This window comes from Tauraco erythrolophus, chromosome 7 (assembly GCF_009769465.1).
Source record: "Tauraco erythrolophus isolate bTauEry1 chromosome 7, bTauEry1.pri, whole genome shotgun sequence".
Taxonomy (NCBI): Eukaryota; Metazoa; Chordata; class Aves; order Musophagiformes; family Musophagidae; genus Tauraco; species Tauraco erythrolophus.
The window spans coordinates 49,272,756-49,292,273 of record NC_141471.1 but is presented as its reverse complement, the minus strand read 5'-3'; the positions used below and the strand labels follow the sequence as shown (position 1 = coordinate 49,292,273).

General features: G+C 38.6%; 1 protein-coding gene across 2 annotated transcripts in view; it reads left to right on the top strand.

The window, feature by feature from the left end:
* LARS2 (leucyl-tRNA synthetase 2, mitochondrial) overlaps nucleotides 1-18,956 on the top strand; it is a 94,029-nt gene extending 75,073 nt beyond the window's left edge. For both annotated transcript variants that reach the window (XM_086614405.1, XM_086614406.1), the window contains 3 exons: nucleotides 3,197-3,308; nucleotides 11,989-12,116; nucleotides 18,015-18,956. In XM_086614405.1, the coding sequence (XP_086470531.1) occupies nucleotides 3,197-3,308; nucleotides 11,989-12,116; nucleotides 18,015-18,194 (420 nt within the window). In that variant the 3' untranslated portion in view covers nucleotides 18,195-18,956. The remainder of the gene's footprint in view (nucleotides 1-3,196; nucleotides 3,309-11,988; nucleotides 12,117-18,014) is intronic.
* Nucleotides 18,957-19,518: the final 562 nt, after the last annotated feature.

The following is a 19,518-nucleotide window of genomic DNA, read 5'->3' as shown; positions in this document are numbered from 1 at the left end:
GTTGAATATTTCAGCCTTCTCCGTGTCCTCAGCAACCAGGTCACCCGTATCTTTCCGGAGGGGCCCCACATTCTCTCTCGTTTTTCTTTTTTCTCTCACATACCTATAAAATCCTTTTCTGTTATTTCTAATATCGCTGGCCAGATTTGACTCTGTCAGGGCCTTAGCTTTTCTAACCTGGTCTCTGAGTACACGAGCAACTTCCTTGTAATCATCCCAGGTTACCAGTCCCTGCTTCCATGCTTTGTGTAATCCCCTTTTGTATTTGATTTTAGCCAGGAGTTCTTTGTTTATCCATATAGGTCTCCTGGTGTTTTTGCCTGATTTCTTCCTTTTAGGGATGCAGTGCCTTTGAACTTGGAGATGATCCTTGAAAGTCAACCAGCAATCTTGGGCTCCCAGTCCTTCCAGGGCTTTATCCCATGGCACACTACCAAGGAGGTTCGTGAAGCAGCAAAAGTCAGCTCTTCTGAAATCGAGGGTTTCAAGGTTGCTGAGCTTCGCCCTCTTAGCTGCCCTTAGGATCTCAAACTCCACCATCTCATGGTCACTGCAGCCAAGGCTACCCATGAGTTCAACATTACCTACCAGCCCTTCCCTATTGACAAAAACGAGGTCTAACATGGCACCTCTCCTCGTTGGTTCCTCTATCACTTGGATAAGGAAGTTATCATTAATGCATTCCAGGAATCCCCTGGATTGCTTGTTCCCCGCTGTGTTGTTTTTCCAACTGATGTCAGGGTGGTTAAAAAACCCCATGAGGACCAGGGCTTGTGAATGAGCAGCAACTCCTATCTGCCTATGTAGGGCCTCATCCACTTGGTCTTCCTGATTGGGTGGTCTGTAGCAGACTCCCACTGTAAAGTCTCCTACCCTTCCTTTCACCCTGGCCCACAGGCACTCGGTTCTATCGTCATCACTTGCCAGGTGGAGCTCCATGCATTCTAGCTGTTTGTTGACATAGAGGGCAACACCCCCTCCTTGTCTCCCCTGCCTGTCCTTCCTGAACAGTTTATACCCCTCTAGTTCAACACACCAATCGCAGGAGTCATTCCACCATGTCTCTGTGATGCTGATCAGGTCATAGCGCTGCAGGCTCACAAGCATCTCCAGCTCCTCTTGTTTATTGCCCAAGCTGCAGGCATTCATATAGAGGCATTTGAGTTGGGTCCCTGATAAGGTACCTGGAGCCCCCTGATGATGCTCAGATGTTTCCACAGTAACCAACCCCTCAACAACCCCTGTGCTTTGTCTGCAACCTGTCATGACACCTTGATCCCTTACTAATTCACAAGACTGCGCGATCTTGCTAGTGCATTCCTCCCCCACAAGCACTGGCGTACTGCATTCCATCTCCCTTCCAGTGATCCTGATTTCACCCCCACTCCCTTTCGTACCTAGTTTAAAGCTCTATGAGCCCTGCCAATTCCCTTCCCAAAACTCTTCTCCCTCTGTGGGACAGGCTATTACCATGCCTTTCTAACAGACCTGGCCTCTTGCAGATCCAGCCACTGTCAAAAAAACCCAAACCCCTGCTGGACACACCAGGCTCAGAGCCAGGTATTAATATGTTGGTACTTCCTGCCTAATCCCTCATCATTGCCCACAGCTGGAAGGATAGAGCAGAACACAACCTGTGCTCCTGATCCCTTGGCCAGGTGCCCCAAGGCTCTGAAGTCCTTCTTCATTGTCCTTGGAGTGGTTCTTACTAATTCCTTACTGCCTACCTGAAACAACAAAAGGGGGTAATAGTCTGAGGGCCGTACTAGGGAAGGAAGCTTCTTCCTTACATCTTTAACTCTGACCCCTGGGAGGCAACAGACCTCCCTGTGCAGTGGGTCTGGTCTGCATATTGGGCCTTCTGTTCCCTTAAGCAGTGAGTCACCAATGACAATGACCCGTCTTTTATCCCTTACGGATGAGGTTTTAATGCCGACGGCAGTCTGACTAGGCTTTGGTGACACCTCAAGCAGGGAGAATCATCATATCCTCACTGTTATCCCGTTCCCCTTGCAGAGCACTGTACCTGTTACGCAAGGACAGCTGGGGAGGTGGGGGAATTGCCAGGCAGTTACGCTTGCCACTCCGAGCAGGGACCTGTGCCATTGCCCCCTGTCCCCTGATTCCTCACATTCCCTGATCCCCTCTAACCTCTCCACTTCTTTCAGCTCTGCCACAACCAGATTATGGAAGTTGTCAATTTCTCTTTCGCTTTTCCTAATTTTTCTTAACCTACTTACCTCCTCCCTGAGCTCCAACACTTCATCCTGGAGCTGCGCCACCCAGTTTAGCAGGTCATCAACCTGCTCGTGCCTCACACAGCCATCCTCAGGATTGCTCCCAGCTACCAGGGAAAAGGTATGACATTTCTCACAGCCTGTGACCTGAACACCAATATCCCTTCGAGTGGGTGCAGAAAGCACAATTCTCCTCCTCCGAGAAGCCACCATGACTCCCTGATAAAGTGGAGCCCTTCAACCCTGTCCAACGAGCTGTAAGCAACAGCAGTTGTCCCCTTGTTAGGCAGGAACAATAGGCTTGCTCCCACCAAATAACTCATAAGCTGACGTGTATTGACGTTTTTCTGTGCTGTTTCATTAGAGGGGCAAATTGCAAAATAAACACAGAATCTGAATACGAGATAGTAAAGCAGTCTGAACACCAAACTGTAAAAGGCTGTGCTACACTTTTCATTCCCAAACCTTCCTTCAGCTCTAAAACCTCACTTGGTCACTAAATTCAGCTTTACTTAAGCCACTCTAGGATCCCGTACAACTAATCCTTGTCCCAACAAAAACCATGCTGCATTCAGCATAGTTAGTCTCTTTTATACAAGCGCTTCACCTCTTCTCAAGTAGCACTGATTTTATCTAAGATTACACTTAGAGAAGCGGCAGCATACAAAATGTTTTTCAGGGCTACAGTTGTCCATGTGGGTCTGTGTTCAGACTCCCATACCAGAGCAGATCCCCAAGGGTTGGCATCGGCCTCTTTGGGATTAGTGGGAGAGCACTCTGTGACCAAGAGTTGCAATTTTAATTCTTCACAACTTTTCGTAGATTTCTAACTTATTATGAAATTATGCTGTCCTAAGCATAGACATTGATTTTTCTTCTTAATTAAACTACTTTCTCCCCTCACCCTAGAATATTTATATTAACAATTGATTTTCTTTTCCTTCTATCTTTTAATTTAGCAAGCTTCTCAGCCTCTTATTCTCCACAGCGTGGAATTTGAAGATGCTTTGGCTACACTTTGCATCATGGTTGCACCTATGGCTCCGCACGTTGCATCAGAGATGTGGAAAGGTATTTCTAGAAATAAACTTTTTATTGATGTTCCAGGAAAAAAGGCAAAAAGTTTGCAGAAATGTCTATAACACTGTGCATGTGTCACTTATTCCTGAATTCTGCATCTATTTTGTCACCTTTTGTCATAATTCCTAAACAAACTTGAAACTTGTGATGTTCCCAGATCTCTCTTTCTGTTTCTAGTTTCTTTACCCTTGCATACAAAGATGGATTTCTTGAGACTAGGCAGAGAAAGGGAAAAGGAAGAAAAATTCAAGACAGGACTTGCATGAGGAATTCATCTGTCAGCTGCTAACTGCTCCTGTATATGGACAGCAGTATTAAGAGCTGAACGTGAGGACAGAAGCAGCGCTTTTTCAAACAAATGTTTCAGAGTCTTTGGACTACAAATGTTTTCTTTCAGGAATTCAGACAAAGAGGACCATGTCAGAGGGCTCTGTACTAAAAAGACTAAAGGAGTGTTCAATAAAAACCCTACTCTTGTAAAATTCTCCAGAGACTGAGGGACATTATGCTGCAAATTAACCTCGCTGGGAGAATGGGAATGGTAGACAGGAAATCTGTTTTAAGATCTATCACAATTGTAAACCTTGAGGTCTGAATCCCAAGTGGGCGAAGTTGTGTGGTGCTGCTACAGTTAAAGCCTGTTTAAAGCCTGTGAAATAAGGGATGTGCATGCCAGAGCTCAGCAGTTGCTTTTACGGTTTATTGGGAGAAGTCCCAAGACGTATGTGGGAAGATAGGAATATATTCTGCATTAAGACTGGCCACAAATTGCTGTGTGGTTTTGGACCTAATGTTAGCTTTTGGATGCTGTTTTAACAGCTTTCTTTTCAACAGTCATCCTAAAACTTTGCGCATTCAAGTGTTTACTGAGCACAGCGACTTAATAGCTTATATTTCAGAGCTGTGCATGGCCCTGTAGTAATGTTAACTGCCAAAGAAAGGCTGCTCTTGTTCATAGCAATGACATAGGGGCAGAGACTCTGAAAACAGCAAGATACATTAGGGAGAGTGTTTTTTTTTTTTCTGTGTTTTCATTTCCAATGTTAATTTTCCAATAATAAGATGTCATAATAAAAGCCTAATTGTTTAGAATAAAGAGTGGCATCAGACATGATCCATCTGGAGAAAGCTACTTGTGGTCAATATTCTCTTACAATATGAAGTACTATCTAATTAAAATTAGGCTTAAATGAAAATAATTGCCACAACTTTGTTTTCCACATTGGTTGAGATGGAGGCAGAAGAGGCCCAGGCTAATTACTTAAACGTACAGTGCCTTGTGAACTTGAAATTCAAATATATGTTAGGGAATACAGAAATATCAAATATGTTTGATAAATTGACAAGACTACAATATCTTCATTAACATAACTTGTCAAATGTAAATCTTAATCCTGTAACATTTTGAATGTTAGAGAAGAAAGTCTTTTCTTACTGCTAAAATCACTGGATAATGAGAATGATAAACCTTTTCTGCAGCTCTTTTCAGTAAGCGTGAAAAGGGAGCATAATAAAAATTGGGAGTGTATTGTCCTTGACTTCTGTCTGCATTTAAAGATAAAATTTTGCTTGTGTGCTCCAAAGACTGTGCTTTGTAATTCAGTGCAACTAGCATAAAAGAACATTGTGTGGTGATTATTACCTGAAGAATTTTATGACTGAACATGAAAAACACAATCTCTTTTAGCATGGTCATCATTACATTCCATCAAAGTTATAAAACAATTTAATGAGAAGAACATATGTACATTGAACTACTGTACTGTGGTAAGAAGACTGTATTTTTTTTTAAATAGCCAATATCTAGCAATTCTGTCCTAGGATTGGAACTTCTGGTGAAAAATGTCCAACTATATTCTAGAAGCAGATTCCCCAAGTTAGTGTTCTGAATTGCACTCTGGTTCCATCAAGTCTTGTCACTCTTCTGATTTCTTAAACTTTATTATGCATAGGTGATGATGGTTTATTATTTTAAATAATAAAAATATAAAATAATAATATTAAAATAGAAAAAATAAATAATATAAAAATCAGATGTTTTAAATATTCTGTTTAGTTTTCTTTGTGCTTTAGCTCTCCATATACGCTCAAACTCTCTCTTTTTGTACATAGGCTTTGCATCTAAAAAGTAGATAGTGCTGCTTCCTCTCTCATAAATAGGCAGGAAGAGGACTTTGTATATTATTAGCTCTATAAATAGCATGTATAGCAGTGGACCCTGACACTTTGATGGAAGCCTCCGTCTGCTGTTGTAATGCCAATAATAAACAACACATGAACAATGTATTTATAATTAAATACTGACATTTCATTCTAAAATAACTTGTATGCAGCCTTTACATTTTGTTTGATTTAGTGCATAAAACAAGGAGCATTTTTCTTTCTACAGGGGAAAATGAAACTGGGAAATTTGGAAGCCCTGTACTTAATATCAAACAGATAATTCTGCAGTTGAGTAGGAATGCTGGTAGGAAGAGTGTCTTTTTGTGTTAACTCTGAACCACATTAAGCTTCCTTATGTATTTAAGCTTTCTTTTAAGAAAAAAGATTTGCTTTCTTATTAGTGTTTCTCATTAGAAACAGATATGCCTAATACTAATTTTACTACAGCCTTAAAAGAGAGAGAACAAAAGAGCATCCTCATTAATTTTGACTGTTTGCATTGTGCTTCACAGGATGAATAATACTTTTACTGTTGCATTGTAATCTTTCCTTTTAAGCTTTGCTGATCACTGATCATGATCAAGAAACACTTTAAGAAGAAATTACAATACAATATAAAACTAAATGTGAAATAATTACAACCTACAGTAAGACCCTGACTTAATGTATTGTATATTAAGTTAATTCTGCCAAAGATTTGAAGATAATTAAACCACAGAACTATAGAACTTTCAGGATAAGCACCTGGAATTAGGCTCTGTGGAGGTAATAAAATAACGTTTGGCAACTGGAAGCTCTTCTGCAGGTGCAAACAGTATTTTTTTCAGTTTAAATGACAGGTGTGCTGGAAACTGAAAAAAAAATCAACAAACTTTTTTCCTATTCTAGTTTGGGAATAAAAAGCTAGGCAAAAGAGACTAGCATCTATAAATATTAAAATCTTGAAGGATCTGATGTCCAAAAAGTCTGATACAGTTAGTTTTATTAAGTAATTACATAAAATATTCTCCTTTGCTTGAAAAAAAGCATTTAACTGCAAAACATGATATATTTTAAATAGCTAAAAAAATTTCTTAAATACTTGCATTCTGAATGCATTTATATTTAAATAGCAAAAAATGCTTTTTTACATTTTAATTTATTTCCTTTTCAATCTAAAAGCTATTTGAGACAATGAAATATATTAAAAAAAAAAAGCAAGTCAGTATTTTCTAATATAATAGCTTGTAAAAATTAAAACTTGGCTAAGTGTATAAATATTTATGTAGACATCCTCTTGGTTAGCGAAATGTTCTTTACAGCTGGATTTAACTGCAGATCAGTCCATCTTAATGATTACCAACTAATGAAAATATTAGGAAAATTACAAAAATAATTTTAGAGTGTTAAAGATATTTTTCATGGCATTTTAAGTAATGACTAGCATCAGTGGTATAAGTAGTTGTGATTGTAATAAAGCTATCCTGCTCTGTAGGAGTTGCATCAGAGTTCATTTGAAATTTTAGCTTTTTAGTCTGCTATGTTTTCTTTGTTAGTTTGTTGATAAGCTTTGCAAACTCAGAACTACAGTTTGATATCCCAAGGATGCTTCTGGGGTAATGTTCAACTTTTAGGTACACTTCAAGTAAAATTAGGTACATTCAAGATGCAGCAATTTTTGTTCTGCAGCTGAAGAATTATTCTCCCATGGGGTTTAGTTTGTATGTGACCATCTTGTTTTCATGCCTCAGGTAGGAATGAAGAGTTTGGTCCCTTTGTGAGCCAGATGAAGAGCGTACTTCAGTAATGGCAGTAAATATTTCCAGTTTGAGGGAAGGGAAAAGCTGCTTGAATGCTGTTTGATAAGTGCCTCACCTTTCAGCAGCTGAACAATAGTAACCCAGTGCTTTGGTATTTTGTGTGCAAAGGAGTATTTTCTCCTGCTTAGAGGAGGAACAGTTTTAGTATTTTCGTGTGTCAACCTAATGGTTTTAATTGTGCAGTGAATTCACTGGTTTATTGCTTAATAACATAAAAAGCGACTGTAGCCCCTCAGTGTGGGAAGAGTTCATCTGGCTGATATCTTGGCAGTTTATGAACACTAACAGGATGAGGAAATCTGTTTCCTTCCTGAAGCCTTGTATCTGAGGAATATACAGGCACCATTTGAGACGTGGGGTTTTTTTTGTTTGTAGTAGTACAGTATTTTGCTCTCCAGACAAGGATATGAAACTGCTTATTGTAAGCTGTTACATTTTTATTAGAGATAGCACATGAAAGATGTACACTGATGATAAACACATCTTAAGATCTATTGAAACATAATTATTGGAATTTGTAATGGTATAATTCTTAGTAACATTTTAACTGTCATTGCAATAGCTCTATTCAAGTATTTCTTTGTCTCATTCAGTCCTTCCTCAAAGAAGGCTTTTGTAAAGAATAGAGTTGAGTAGAAGGTAATTGATGTTGCAGATTTTAATTGAAAATCTGAATGCAGAAGTCCCCCTTCACAAATCCAAGAAGTACAATTTGGAATAAAAAAAAAAAAATTTCCTCCAAGAGTAATAACCCAAAGTGAAGGATAGTGAGTCTATACAAATGGAGGAAGGCAGATCATTTTCAGAAGGTTAAAAAGATTCACGTGGAGTTTGCTGAATTGGAAACACATTCTACAGTTAGCTTTTCATAACCTGGGCTTTTCACAACCCTCCGTGGTGCTCCACAGCTGTCACTAGGGAACATGTAAAATGAATCCCCTAGTACTGTATTGAGTAAATGTAAATTTTCCTGACTTTACCCAGTTCTGTAGTACTATATCAGTAGTATAATACATTTTTTTTCAGAGCTGTCTGTAAACAGCTGTTATTGTATTGCTATCATATCTTTGAGATTGCAGACCATTTCACATACAATTGACAGACATATTCCTCCTGGGCTGCAGAAAGGTATTCCAGATATGCAGCTTGCCTGAATCTGTCAAAAAGGAAGATTCATTAAATAGTAAAAAAGCATATCAAGAACAAAGTAACGTGGTAACAATTCTGTCCTTCAAAGAGGCTGCAGAGGCGAATAAGATACTGACCCAGAATGCATCTCCGCTTGCTGTTACGTACTCCTGCTCTGAGCTTTTTTAAAACTTTATCTGCTTGTCAGCTAGTGTGGTGGATTTTTACTTAACACAGATTTCTATTGTTTTGATTTTGCTAAAGCCAAAAGTTATCAACATTTGGATAACGCACCCTCATAGTCGCCTTATACCTCCCCCTCCGATCTTCTTATATCTCCTGTTAGAAAATCCCTAGTCCTAAACTCTGATACCGAGGTTGCTTCAGATGCCTGCATTAACTTCCATTTATTGACCATTAAGAATTCCATCCTTCTTGCCTGTTCTCCTTTGTTAACCTCTCTATGCCGGCACTCATCCCATGCCAGCTCTTACTCAGTTTACTCCACAATCACATCTTTTTCTCCTGCCTACATAATTTTGTGTCAAATTAGCTGCACTGTTGCTGGAATTTTACCGATCATTTTTTCTATTGCTTTTTTTCTGTAAGGCTAGAATTACCTTGCTGTCCTAACTTGCCTTGCTGATATACTATGGCTTCCACATCTCCCTTTTTAAATCTCTTTAAAATGAAAATCTGCTCTTCTGCCCAAATAGCACCTTAAGGGAACTATTATGTTTATGAAATACTCAGCACATGCTAATAAAACACTGCCATGAGCTGAGACATTGTTAGACTTGTCCTGTCCCCTCCTTTGCCCAGAGAGGTGGTAAACACCTCATCCCTGGAAACAATCAAGGTCAGGTTCGACAGGCCTCTGAGCAACCTCATCTAGTTGAAGACGTCCCTGCGCATTACAGGGTGGGTTGGACTAGATGACCTTCAAAGGTCCCTTCCAACCCAAACCATTCTATGATTCTCTCAACTGACTCATTTGCAGCATACATTTAACTTTAGTATTTTGACTTGGGCTCCAATGCTGTGAATTACTGGTTAGGGAAACCTTGTTTAAATATTTGCTAGTCAGTAAAAGTCCATTGAAGCAGATCCAATTCTAGGATCAGGCCTTCACATTGAGCACAAATGATGTCCTTGATCTGTCCTGAAAGATGGCTGTACATGCAAGTATATGGATTACAATAAGTAAAAACGTACTCGGTTGTCTTTCTGTCCTACATCTGCAAGAGAATGTATAGCCATAAAAGCAAAACAAGTCAAAAAATGTAAAGCAAAATGCATGTAGCTTCATAATATGCACTTTACTATGTGCCTTCCAGTACAGGTTTCTAATGTTTTCACAATAAAAGTCTATGAAATGGTCAGTTCTTAACTTCTCAAACAGCGCCATTGTGTAACGTCTCAGAATCAAGTGGGAAGGCTGGAGGAGGCTTCTGCCTGGGTCCTGACAAGTGGACTGTTGCCATTCTGGGTCATGGCAATGAAGCTTCTGGTTTTGTATGTGTTGCATTTTGAAAATGCAAACCAAATCATTGCATTTTCTGAGTTCTGCAGCTCACAAAATGTGAATTAAGGCAGGAAGCCAAACAGGCAACATAACTAAAACCTTCATTTTGATTTCCTGTCAAACTCTGTTTAATGAAACTAGTTCTGTTGACTTTTGCACTTTCTATTTTTTTTAATATGGATGAACTCATAGTTCATTTTGTAGCAAGAAAATGAACCAGAAGATGGACATTGTGCTTAGTCACACTTTATCTGCTTCAGAATATATTTTAGTTTTTTTTTTAGTAGGTTTATTAGGACTGCTAGCTTCCACAGGCATTAAAAGTGACCCTGGTTTTCCTCTCGTAGATAGAAGCTCTTGACTTCTATCAGTAAGTGGGTTTTAAATAGTTTGAAGAATCCACTTCAACAGGAAAATAAGGAGTGGCTAGTATGCATGCTTCTGCCACAAGGCATGTGATCAGTTGGAAAGAAATGAGCTCATCTGGATGTTCACAAGCCAAAAAGGGAAGAATTTAGCAGCTGTTGTCTTTAAAGTCAATGTGATAATGAATCACCAATGCAAAGATTTTCTTCTGTTTGATATTCCTATTTTTTGCTCTTTCAGTTTCTGAGCTGCTGTCGCAAGAGAAAAAAAATACACAATCCAGATCCATTAAAGTGTTTTAAACAGTTCTTTACCTAATAAGATTGTGACTTAGTTGTTATTCTTAGGAAATGTGCACGTTCTTGCTTGCCATTAGAAATAGCGTCCACCGCACTGCCCCTTTCTGAATCATTCAGCACATAGCGAGGCTGTGTGTCATTTTACCAAAGTCCTTTGTCTGAAAAAGTGCTGACAAAACTCTGGTGGATTTTTCTGGAGGAAGTTGTATTGCCTTTATGTTTCTGTTTGCTGTTATTTGCTGTATTAGTTGAAACCATGTCTGTATGTATTATGCATGGGTTGGTTTGGTCCTATGCCTGCTCTTGTACTGTGTTTTGAACAGCTTCTGGTACCTCAGTCTCAACAGTGAATCTTGTGTTGATGGGTTTTCTTTATGCTTTTGCTGGAGATTCCCTAAACCAGATGAGATTTCAAATACATTTTGCAGTTCCAAATGAAGCATGTGCTTAAAAAAAGTTTTAGTCTGTATTCTTATTCATATGCAGAGAATGTTTTTGATTTAAAAATCCTCTGGCTTTGTGAGAATCACAAGAGGAGTCATCATCAATATTGATGATATTTGACAGCCTCTTGTTAAGTGAAATCATTTTATTTTGTTCTACAGCTGGAGTAAACAGCAACCTAAATCTGATTCAGACGCTTTCATTCTGTTAAGAATGCTGCTTCAGAATGAATTGCATCCTATTCTCCTATTACTTAAACAAATCAGGAATAAATTGTCTTGGGGAGAGCAAAGCCTGTTTAATAAAAGGATATCACTGCCATTTGAAGGGGGTTTTAAAAATAAAATCAAAGGATAAAGCATTTCAGAATGTACGTATCATAAGCAGAGCAAGCTGTGCAAGGTATTCTTACGTAGCACCTTTAATTTGTGAAAAAATAGGTTCTAAAAACATCAGAAAATCTTGCAAGTAGCTTGACTTGCAAATTTAGAAACTACGCAGCATATTACAGATGGAAATAATAAGCCAAACTTATGTATCATTTTGATTGTTAGTAAAATGTTAATCAAACTAGTGGTGTTACTGGAAAAAAGTGCAGTATTTTGATTTCTAGAAGTAGAGGTCAACTTGTGTTGCAGTATTACAATTTAAAATAATAAACAGTGGTCTTCTGAGCTTTTGACAAAGTTTTGGAGTGCTAATCCAAATCTAAAATGTGCCCACAACGTTCATGTTAGCATCCCTACAGATGGTATAAAACAAGCACCTCGAAGATGTATATCTTTCTGTTTATAATGTGCTGTATGCTAATCTAAACAATGTTATTTCCTCCTAAGGGACTTACTTTTAAAGTCAACTTTATTCTGATCTTATTTATCAAACAAATTCCAAAGATCAAATGTTCTGGTTAGAGTACAGCTGAACATTTGACTGGTTTCATTTTCCAGGTTTGGGACACATGCAGAATAAACTTTGTACTCATCATCACTGGGATGTTGATGTGCTGCATCAGTCCTGGCCCAAAGTAGACCCAGAGTACCTTCAGCCATCAGATGTTGTGGAGATGTCTGTTCTGGTAAGAACACTTTCATTTATTCTCAGTGGTGGTCAATTAATCCATTATGAGCTCTGAGGATGACAAAATTTCTGCTCTTGTGGAAGTCAGTTCCCTTCTTGCGTGGCTCAGTGAAAGGTCAGATAGAATAGAAGCTGCAATTACCATTGTGCTGAGTAATTAAAATTATTTCCTAAATGAAAAAATGTAGCAAGTCTGGAAGAGAGACCATCTAAATATAAATATTTTTCAGTAACAGCATATTAGCGCAAATTTGACCAATGAACTGCTGAGGGCAAGAGTGGTACAGTGAAAACTGTGATCAAAATACAGATTCCTCCAGATTTTTGCCTGACTCTGCGTTTATGATCTTGGCCCTGTAAAAAAATGTATTAATTAGGTGGCATTTCTTGTGGTACCTGTAGTGCTATGGTTGCCTAATACCGTTTATCATAAACTGGATTAAGTTGCTGTGATTTTTGCCAAACGATGTTTCCTGTCTGCCTTGGGCTGAACATTTGGCACATTTCAGCAGAGCATACTTGCAGGAATGAGGTTGAGGAAAAACAGGTATCTTTCCTAATGTTCGAACTGCATTCCAGTTTCTCTTTCAGCTCTAACACCTTTGTGGTCTACGGAAAGAGCCGGCAGTGCAGTAGAAGAGTGGACATAAAGCTTTTAACATTTAATTAACCTGTAATTTTCCAAAACTTGTATGTGCACACGCACAGTGTAGTTTTACTGTCTTTTTTCCTATGTGTCTAATTAAGTAGTCTGTATACAGCATCATTAAGCTTTACATGGAGCACAGTAGCAGCAAGTGCCACTGCAGGCCATAGAGAGCCTGTGGGGCTTGAAGCCGGGGGTGGGATCCATGAGTAATGTCTCAGCTCTTCCATCAACTGGCTCCTGGTCAACTTAGATTCAAATGCTTCATGCTCAGGTATTATGGTAGTCTGTAATTACGTAGTTGCATACTATTAGAGCTGCAGGACTTCTGCCTTTTTCACTGCTCACCAAAGAATAACCTTTAATATAACACGCAGACATTCTAAACTTAAATATTTTAACTTAAATGTTTCATCTTAAACACTTCGTATGTTTCTGGATATTGAATGAGATGGAGCCTCTAGAAGAAATGTCATTTGGTCATGTAGAAACTGCACGCTCTGCATGTGTGTGTGTGTAAGGGAAACAGAAGCAATGCGTTTTATCTGTATTTTATCTGTTTTATTATGTTAGCTCCTTTGGGTAGGAGGAGTAAGTTCAGTTATTTTTGTTCAGCTGGGTTTTTTGAAGAGGAAAGAGACTGGCTGGATTTAGGGGAAGTTGTGCTGCTGTAGATTTCCTCAATCAAAGTATCTTTGCAAGTAATTTCATATCTTGCCAGATCTCTCAGTCACAGTTCACTTGGACAGAACAAGAAATGCTGCTAAAAACCTAATTTTTCTAATGTTCAACATACATGCTTAGCAGAGACCACAGAGTATGTCTTTTTGGAGGAAATTTTCAATTAGCAGCTTTTCCCAAACCAAGGAGGAGGTCTGAAGTGCCAGCTGGAGTTAATAGCAGACTTAGCCTAATATTCTTTCTTCCTTTCTTCCTTTCTTCCTTTCTTCCTTTCTTCCTTTCTTCCTTTCTTCCTTTCTTCCTTTCTTCCTTTCTTCCTTTCTTCCTTTCTTCCTTTCTTCCTTTCTTCCTTTCTTCCTTTCTTCCTTTCTTCCTTTCTTCCTTTCTTCCTTTCTTCCTTTCTTCCTTTCTTCCTTCCTTTCTTCCTTTCTTCCTTTCTTTCTTCCTTTCTTTCTTTCTGTCTGTCTGTCTGTCTGTCTTTCTGTCTGTCTGTCTTTCTTTCTGTCTGTCTGTCTGTCTTTCTTTCTGTCTGTCTTTCTTTCTGTCTGTCTTTCTTTCTGTCTGTCTTTCTTTCTGTCTTTCTTTCTTTCTGTCTTTCTTTCATTCTGTCTTTCTTTCTGTCTTTCTTTCTTTCTGTCTTTCTTTCTGTCTGTCTTTCTTTCTGTCTGTCTTTCTTTCTGTCTGTCTTTCTTTCTGTCTTCCTTTCTTCCTTTTCTTTCTTTCTTTGTATTTATACCAGTGAAAAGGTCTTATATCCACAAAAATCTTCACTTGGGTACAACCGCTTTGCTCGAGCTTAAAATAAACCTTCACCTTCAAGCACAGCTAACAAACATCTTACATTCCAGTGTTCAGTTTATAAGGAAGTCACAAATGAGAAATTGTGTAATTATAGAAACTTCTTTGAAACTGTGGTTAATGCAAACATGTTATTAAATATATCTTTAAAATAAGAATTTCAGCAATACAGTAAAAACTCTGAACTCAACGTTTTTAAGACTGTACAACTGAACATGAAAACGCTTAAACATTTCACTGATATTTTTCTGCTGACATTAAAACTTCCTTCTCAAAAAAAACACAAGAATAAAATTTGATTTTGATTCAACAGTCATTATGAAAATTATTTTTGTCTCTTTTCCTGTCAAAGCCATGTCCTTGTGTGGAAGTCTTATAATAAGAGAAAAAGCAACCCCTGTGCTCTCAGTGATATATTCGTGGAAGAATATGATGTATGTAAATACCTTGCTTAGTTCTGAGAAAGCAAGCGACTGGAAGACCAGAGAGACAAGTTCCTTTTCAAACTGGGAAGAATTTTTAAAAATAGTGCCTAAGGCGTGTGCCTGGCTTTCTACTGAACGAGTAAGGCAAAAGGGAAATACGAAGAGCAGGGAGAAGTCATCATAAATGTGAATATTTTAAAGTCTTGTGGACACTGTAGGTTTTTGTATGGCTGTAAAAATAAGTTGTCCTCATTAAACCAAGAAACACTCAGCATATGGAGGAACTGGTTAGTTGCAAAGAGGCAGTGTCTTTTCACAAGGCTGCACAGTCACACTGAGCCTTTGGGCCACAACCCTATTCTTCTCAAGACATCAAACTGCCTCAGGCTGCCAGGGCTTTGCCTGCTGAGACATTGTGGGTTTATTTCTCTTGACACAAAATACTTCATTATTTCCTGTCTGTGCTGGAGTTATGTCTTTCTGTATTTAACCCAAAGCAGCAAAAGCCACCAACTCGCTTCATCTTTGGCTGATACAATACAGATTGCTTACAAGAAAGATGTTTAAATTCAGTGTATATGCATGGTATCTGTTACTCTAGATGTTATTGCAAAGTTGAATATTTTTAATCATACTGTATATTGTTAATGCTGTGAAAAATCTGACCCGAATGTAGTGTGTGTGTTTCATCCTATGAACGCACTTCTGACTAGCATTCTTCACATTTTCTAGGTGGTGCAGAACTCTAAGCAGCTGTGATCTTGTAACTGATGTTTTTTAAAAAATAAAATAAAAAGATGGTGTCATTTTTCTTGCTTTGGCCTATGAGGAAGGCCTAAAAGTGCACAGATATCTATTTTCCTTTTTACTTCTCAGAAGGATTATGCATCAATGGTAAAAAAATATTTGAGTTGAACTAAAAACTCTCTGCAGCCTCTAGGTGCTTACTTTTCAGTCTTTTGTGATTTCATTTCCTCCTTCATAACCAATCTAGTTCTCTTTAGCTGCCTTTACATCTAAAATAGTCTAAAATGTCAAATGTTAAAAAAAAAAAAAAATAGAAAAGAAAAAGTGACAGCTTCCTCCCGCAGAGGAAGAAAGGACCCAAGCCTCATTTGTTTCTCCTCTTGCAGTTTGCCATGTTTTTTCAGAGAAACGACGCTGCCAGCACCCAAGTTTCTTGTGCTGGCAGTATTACCTGAAGGGTTATGCTGGTCTAGTGAGATACAGAGATGAGAGATGAAGGCATAGCAGAAGATATTTGTCCTGCTGAGAATCTAACCCCTCGACTCAAAGAACACGTGAATAGGATGCTTGTTACGCACAGTGTGTGATTAAATCTGCAGATGCTTATTTTAAGAATGCCGTTAATATGTTTGACTTTGCCTCACGATACCTATGATATAATGAAAGCCATGCTGGAAACGTGCTGAAATCACAACCAATCTGCTGTTTGATAGGATTTTCGGCCTCAGCTCACCGCGCGGTGTGGGAAGATGAGGAGGGACGCTGTGGGAAGGTACACAGTGTCAGTTTGCCTAGACTTCTCGACCTTTCTAGGAAAACACAGCCGCTAGTAGTCATTTATTTACTACGTTGATTTACACCACTTGGCTTTTCTGTTGAGAACAGCACCAAATAGGCTAGTTGTGGCAAGTTTCCCCCTGCCAACATCCATCCACTGGGACATACTAATTTGCATCCTGGAGGACAGCGAATGACATTTTAACTAAGCAGGCAAAGTTTTGAACTGCAGGCTGTGTGTCCTAGCAGTGAGCTCACAAGCTTGCTTTATATCCTCACTAAAACTGTATCCATTTGGATTTTACCTTTTTCTTTCTCCTGTGGAACGTATTTCTCCTCTGAAGTGCCATGTCAAAAAGAACTACTTGTATTTATTTTTCACAAAAGCTTTAAAAATTAACTCTTCTGTGTTTTTCAAGTGATTTACTTTGCACTAGGTGCTAAAGGCAAAGTTTAACACAGTCAGCCTTTTATGATATCAAATTATGGATGCATGTAGGAATAATAAAAGCCTACCTGCATTATCACTGCAAATTGATGTAAAATCTAGTAAAAAAAACAGAAATTACTCATACTAGCTGCATTTGAGACTTCTTCTTCCTTAAAAATCTGTCCCAACTTCCTTTCTCTGAGAATTGCACTGATTATTTTATTTTCAATAAAATACAAACTAGGTGGTCTCTCTCATTTGTGGTATGCTGCATACGTGTATCCTGGATAAAATCCTGGTGAAAACCAAGCTCTGCACATTTTTTGTCCAAGCCGTATGTATGAACATATGTTCCTTTTAGATGATGGAAAACTCATTACAACAATGTCTAAAGGTCAAAGATCTGTATGTAGTACCTGCAGCAGATTTTTATGCAAGTAATTTGATTGAACTGGATTAAAAAATTCAAAATATTTCATTTGCTAAAGTATGGGATTGATATTCTTTTCATCAATCCACTGAAAGTATTCCATGTAAATCTGAAAGCTTTTGTAATAATGAATTTTAAGCCAATTCCAGAAAGGTACTCACTAAGCTCTGTAGTCTCTGTCCTTTATCTAGTCTCACTGGATGACAGAAAAGATTTATAAGACCATTTTATAAATTAAGGTGATTCCCACTGACGGCCTTACTTAGTTTTACTTACATGCTTCTGCCCTGCTGATGCAAAACCAGCTGCTCTGAAAACCAGCCACACAGAGGAAAGCGTCACGTTATGAGCGGCTGTCGTCTTTGTGGTCATTGTTGGCTCAATGAGTCATGCGTTTAGTACAAATGAAACATGTAATGAGTTAAAGCCTATGTTTCTAAAAATGAGCAATGATGAATCTCTCATATCTTTTCAGCCACAAATATTTTTATTTTAATAAATCTTGCATTTGAATCTCTGTAAGGAATCGCTTAGCTGTAAAGAATCCAAATTGCAGCCTAGAAGTATGTACCACCCAACATTCACACCTGACAAACCATTGTGCTCACTCTCCTTATTCAGCTTGTGTAACTGTCACATTTTTAATCTTACAAGATCGCCACGTTGCATAGTCATATGCTGCTTGCTATCTTCAAAACTAAGACTTCCTGTGGCCACTTCATCAGTTTTCCTTGAGTATCGTGAGTCAGAGTTTCAGACTTTCGTTCTTTTATTTTATGGTAGAGGGACAGGAGGTATGGAGAATTTCATCTTCTACTTAGAAAGTCTGGTATTGGGGAAAAGAGAGCTTGATCCACATTTTTTCCCCACATGTAATGAGATGGATTGGATTCAGGAAATGAAACTGTGTAAATCTGTCTAGTAACTTCTGTTTTTCTTGTTTTCATGTCTCTCTTTTTCAGATCAATAACAAAGCTTGTGGCAAAGTTTTTGTGCCTCAGCAAGCAGCCCGCAATTTTGAAGAAGTCCACGAACTAGTTCTTCAAAGTGAACTTGGAGTCAAGCATCTCCAGGGACGAACCATTAAAAAGGCCTTTCTGTCTCCCAGAACTGCCCTTATCAACTTCTTAGTGCAAGAATAGCAAAGGCTCTGCTGGGCTGTAAAAGGGAACTGGAATCTTTCAAGATGAAACCAATTCAGAAGTACCAGTTATGGTTATTGAAATCTCATGTAACAGTGAGGAAGAAATGTTATTAAATTCAAGTTACTGCTAAATCTTCATTTCAGCATGAAGAAATGCGCAGAATTAAAGCTTCTTATGGGGTGGTGAGATGCTCTTTGTCCATGTTCTCTGGGAAAATGAGAAGGAAGCGCAGAAGAACTAATTATTGTAACAGAATGTAAATGATATAAAGCGCAGAGGTTTTAGTGTCAGTCTCAGGAATATTTCCTATTGGAAAGTTGGCTTGGCTAAATGCAGAGGCATAAATATCATTCCAGGACCAAACAACTGCCCAGAGCATGTGCTACACCAAATGTTAGGTGCACTGAAGTCAGTCTTTGCTCCCTGTATCTCATGTTTGGGTACCTTACTATCCACTAACATTTTAAGTTGTAAGAAAAGGTTACTACAGAGTGTTAGTTTCAAAACTGATTTGTTTAGCACTGGCCTTGGGCGCAGCAGATAGCCAGAATGTGGTGGTTTGATACATTTCACATACATTTCAGAGACAAGCCAAGAAAAAGGTCAGATTATTTAGTCAAGCCCTGCTTTATCCAGGATCCTCCTTCCTCCCTGGCACGTTTCTGTTGGCTCATACATGAGACATTCAACTTCAGCAAAGTGCTGGTAGTTGTTTCTGCACAGAACAGAATGGAAGTTACTTCTTAAGCATGATCCATCTCAGAGAGGGTTTTTTTTTGGGGGGGAGTGGGGGGGCTGCACATTCAAGAAAGGGATGAGTTGGCTGCTACAAAGGCAGCAGTGGGCAAGGCAGCATGGTTTTTGCCTAGTTCTTGTAGTGCTTAGATCGTAAAACTTGAATTGAAATTCTTTTTTCTGAGGGGTTCATTAAATGGAAATAGCCATCATGTTTCTAAAAATCAATCGGACTTTCATAAAACACAGCCATTCTCATGCCTCATTTCAACCTTTTTATTTGCACACTGTCTTGCTGTTTCATTCACATGGAAATGTTTATTGTATTTATCAAATGCTTGAAAAAGGGTTTCCAAAGAGACAATTACAGGGTTCATTGTGTAAGAATGTCTTTTTTTTAACAGCCATTAAACTAAGTAGTCCAATAAGCCAGCCCTTTATGAACATTCTGACAGTAAAGAAGTCGGCAGTAAGAACCAGCTAGGCAAATACTGCAGAGGTCTGTATTAACCCTCCAGCCCAGCCGTCATCCAGACTCTGTATTAGATTAAAAGGAAACCAACGAAAATCTCCCTCTTAGCAGTAA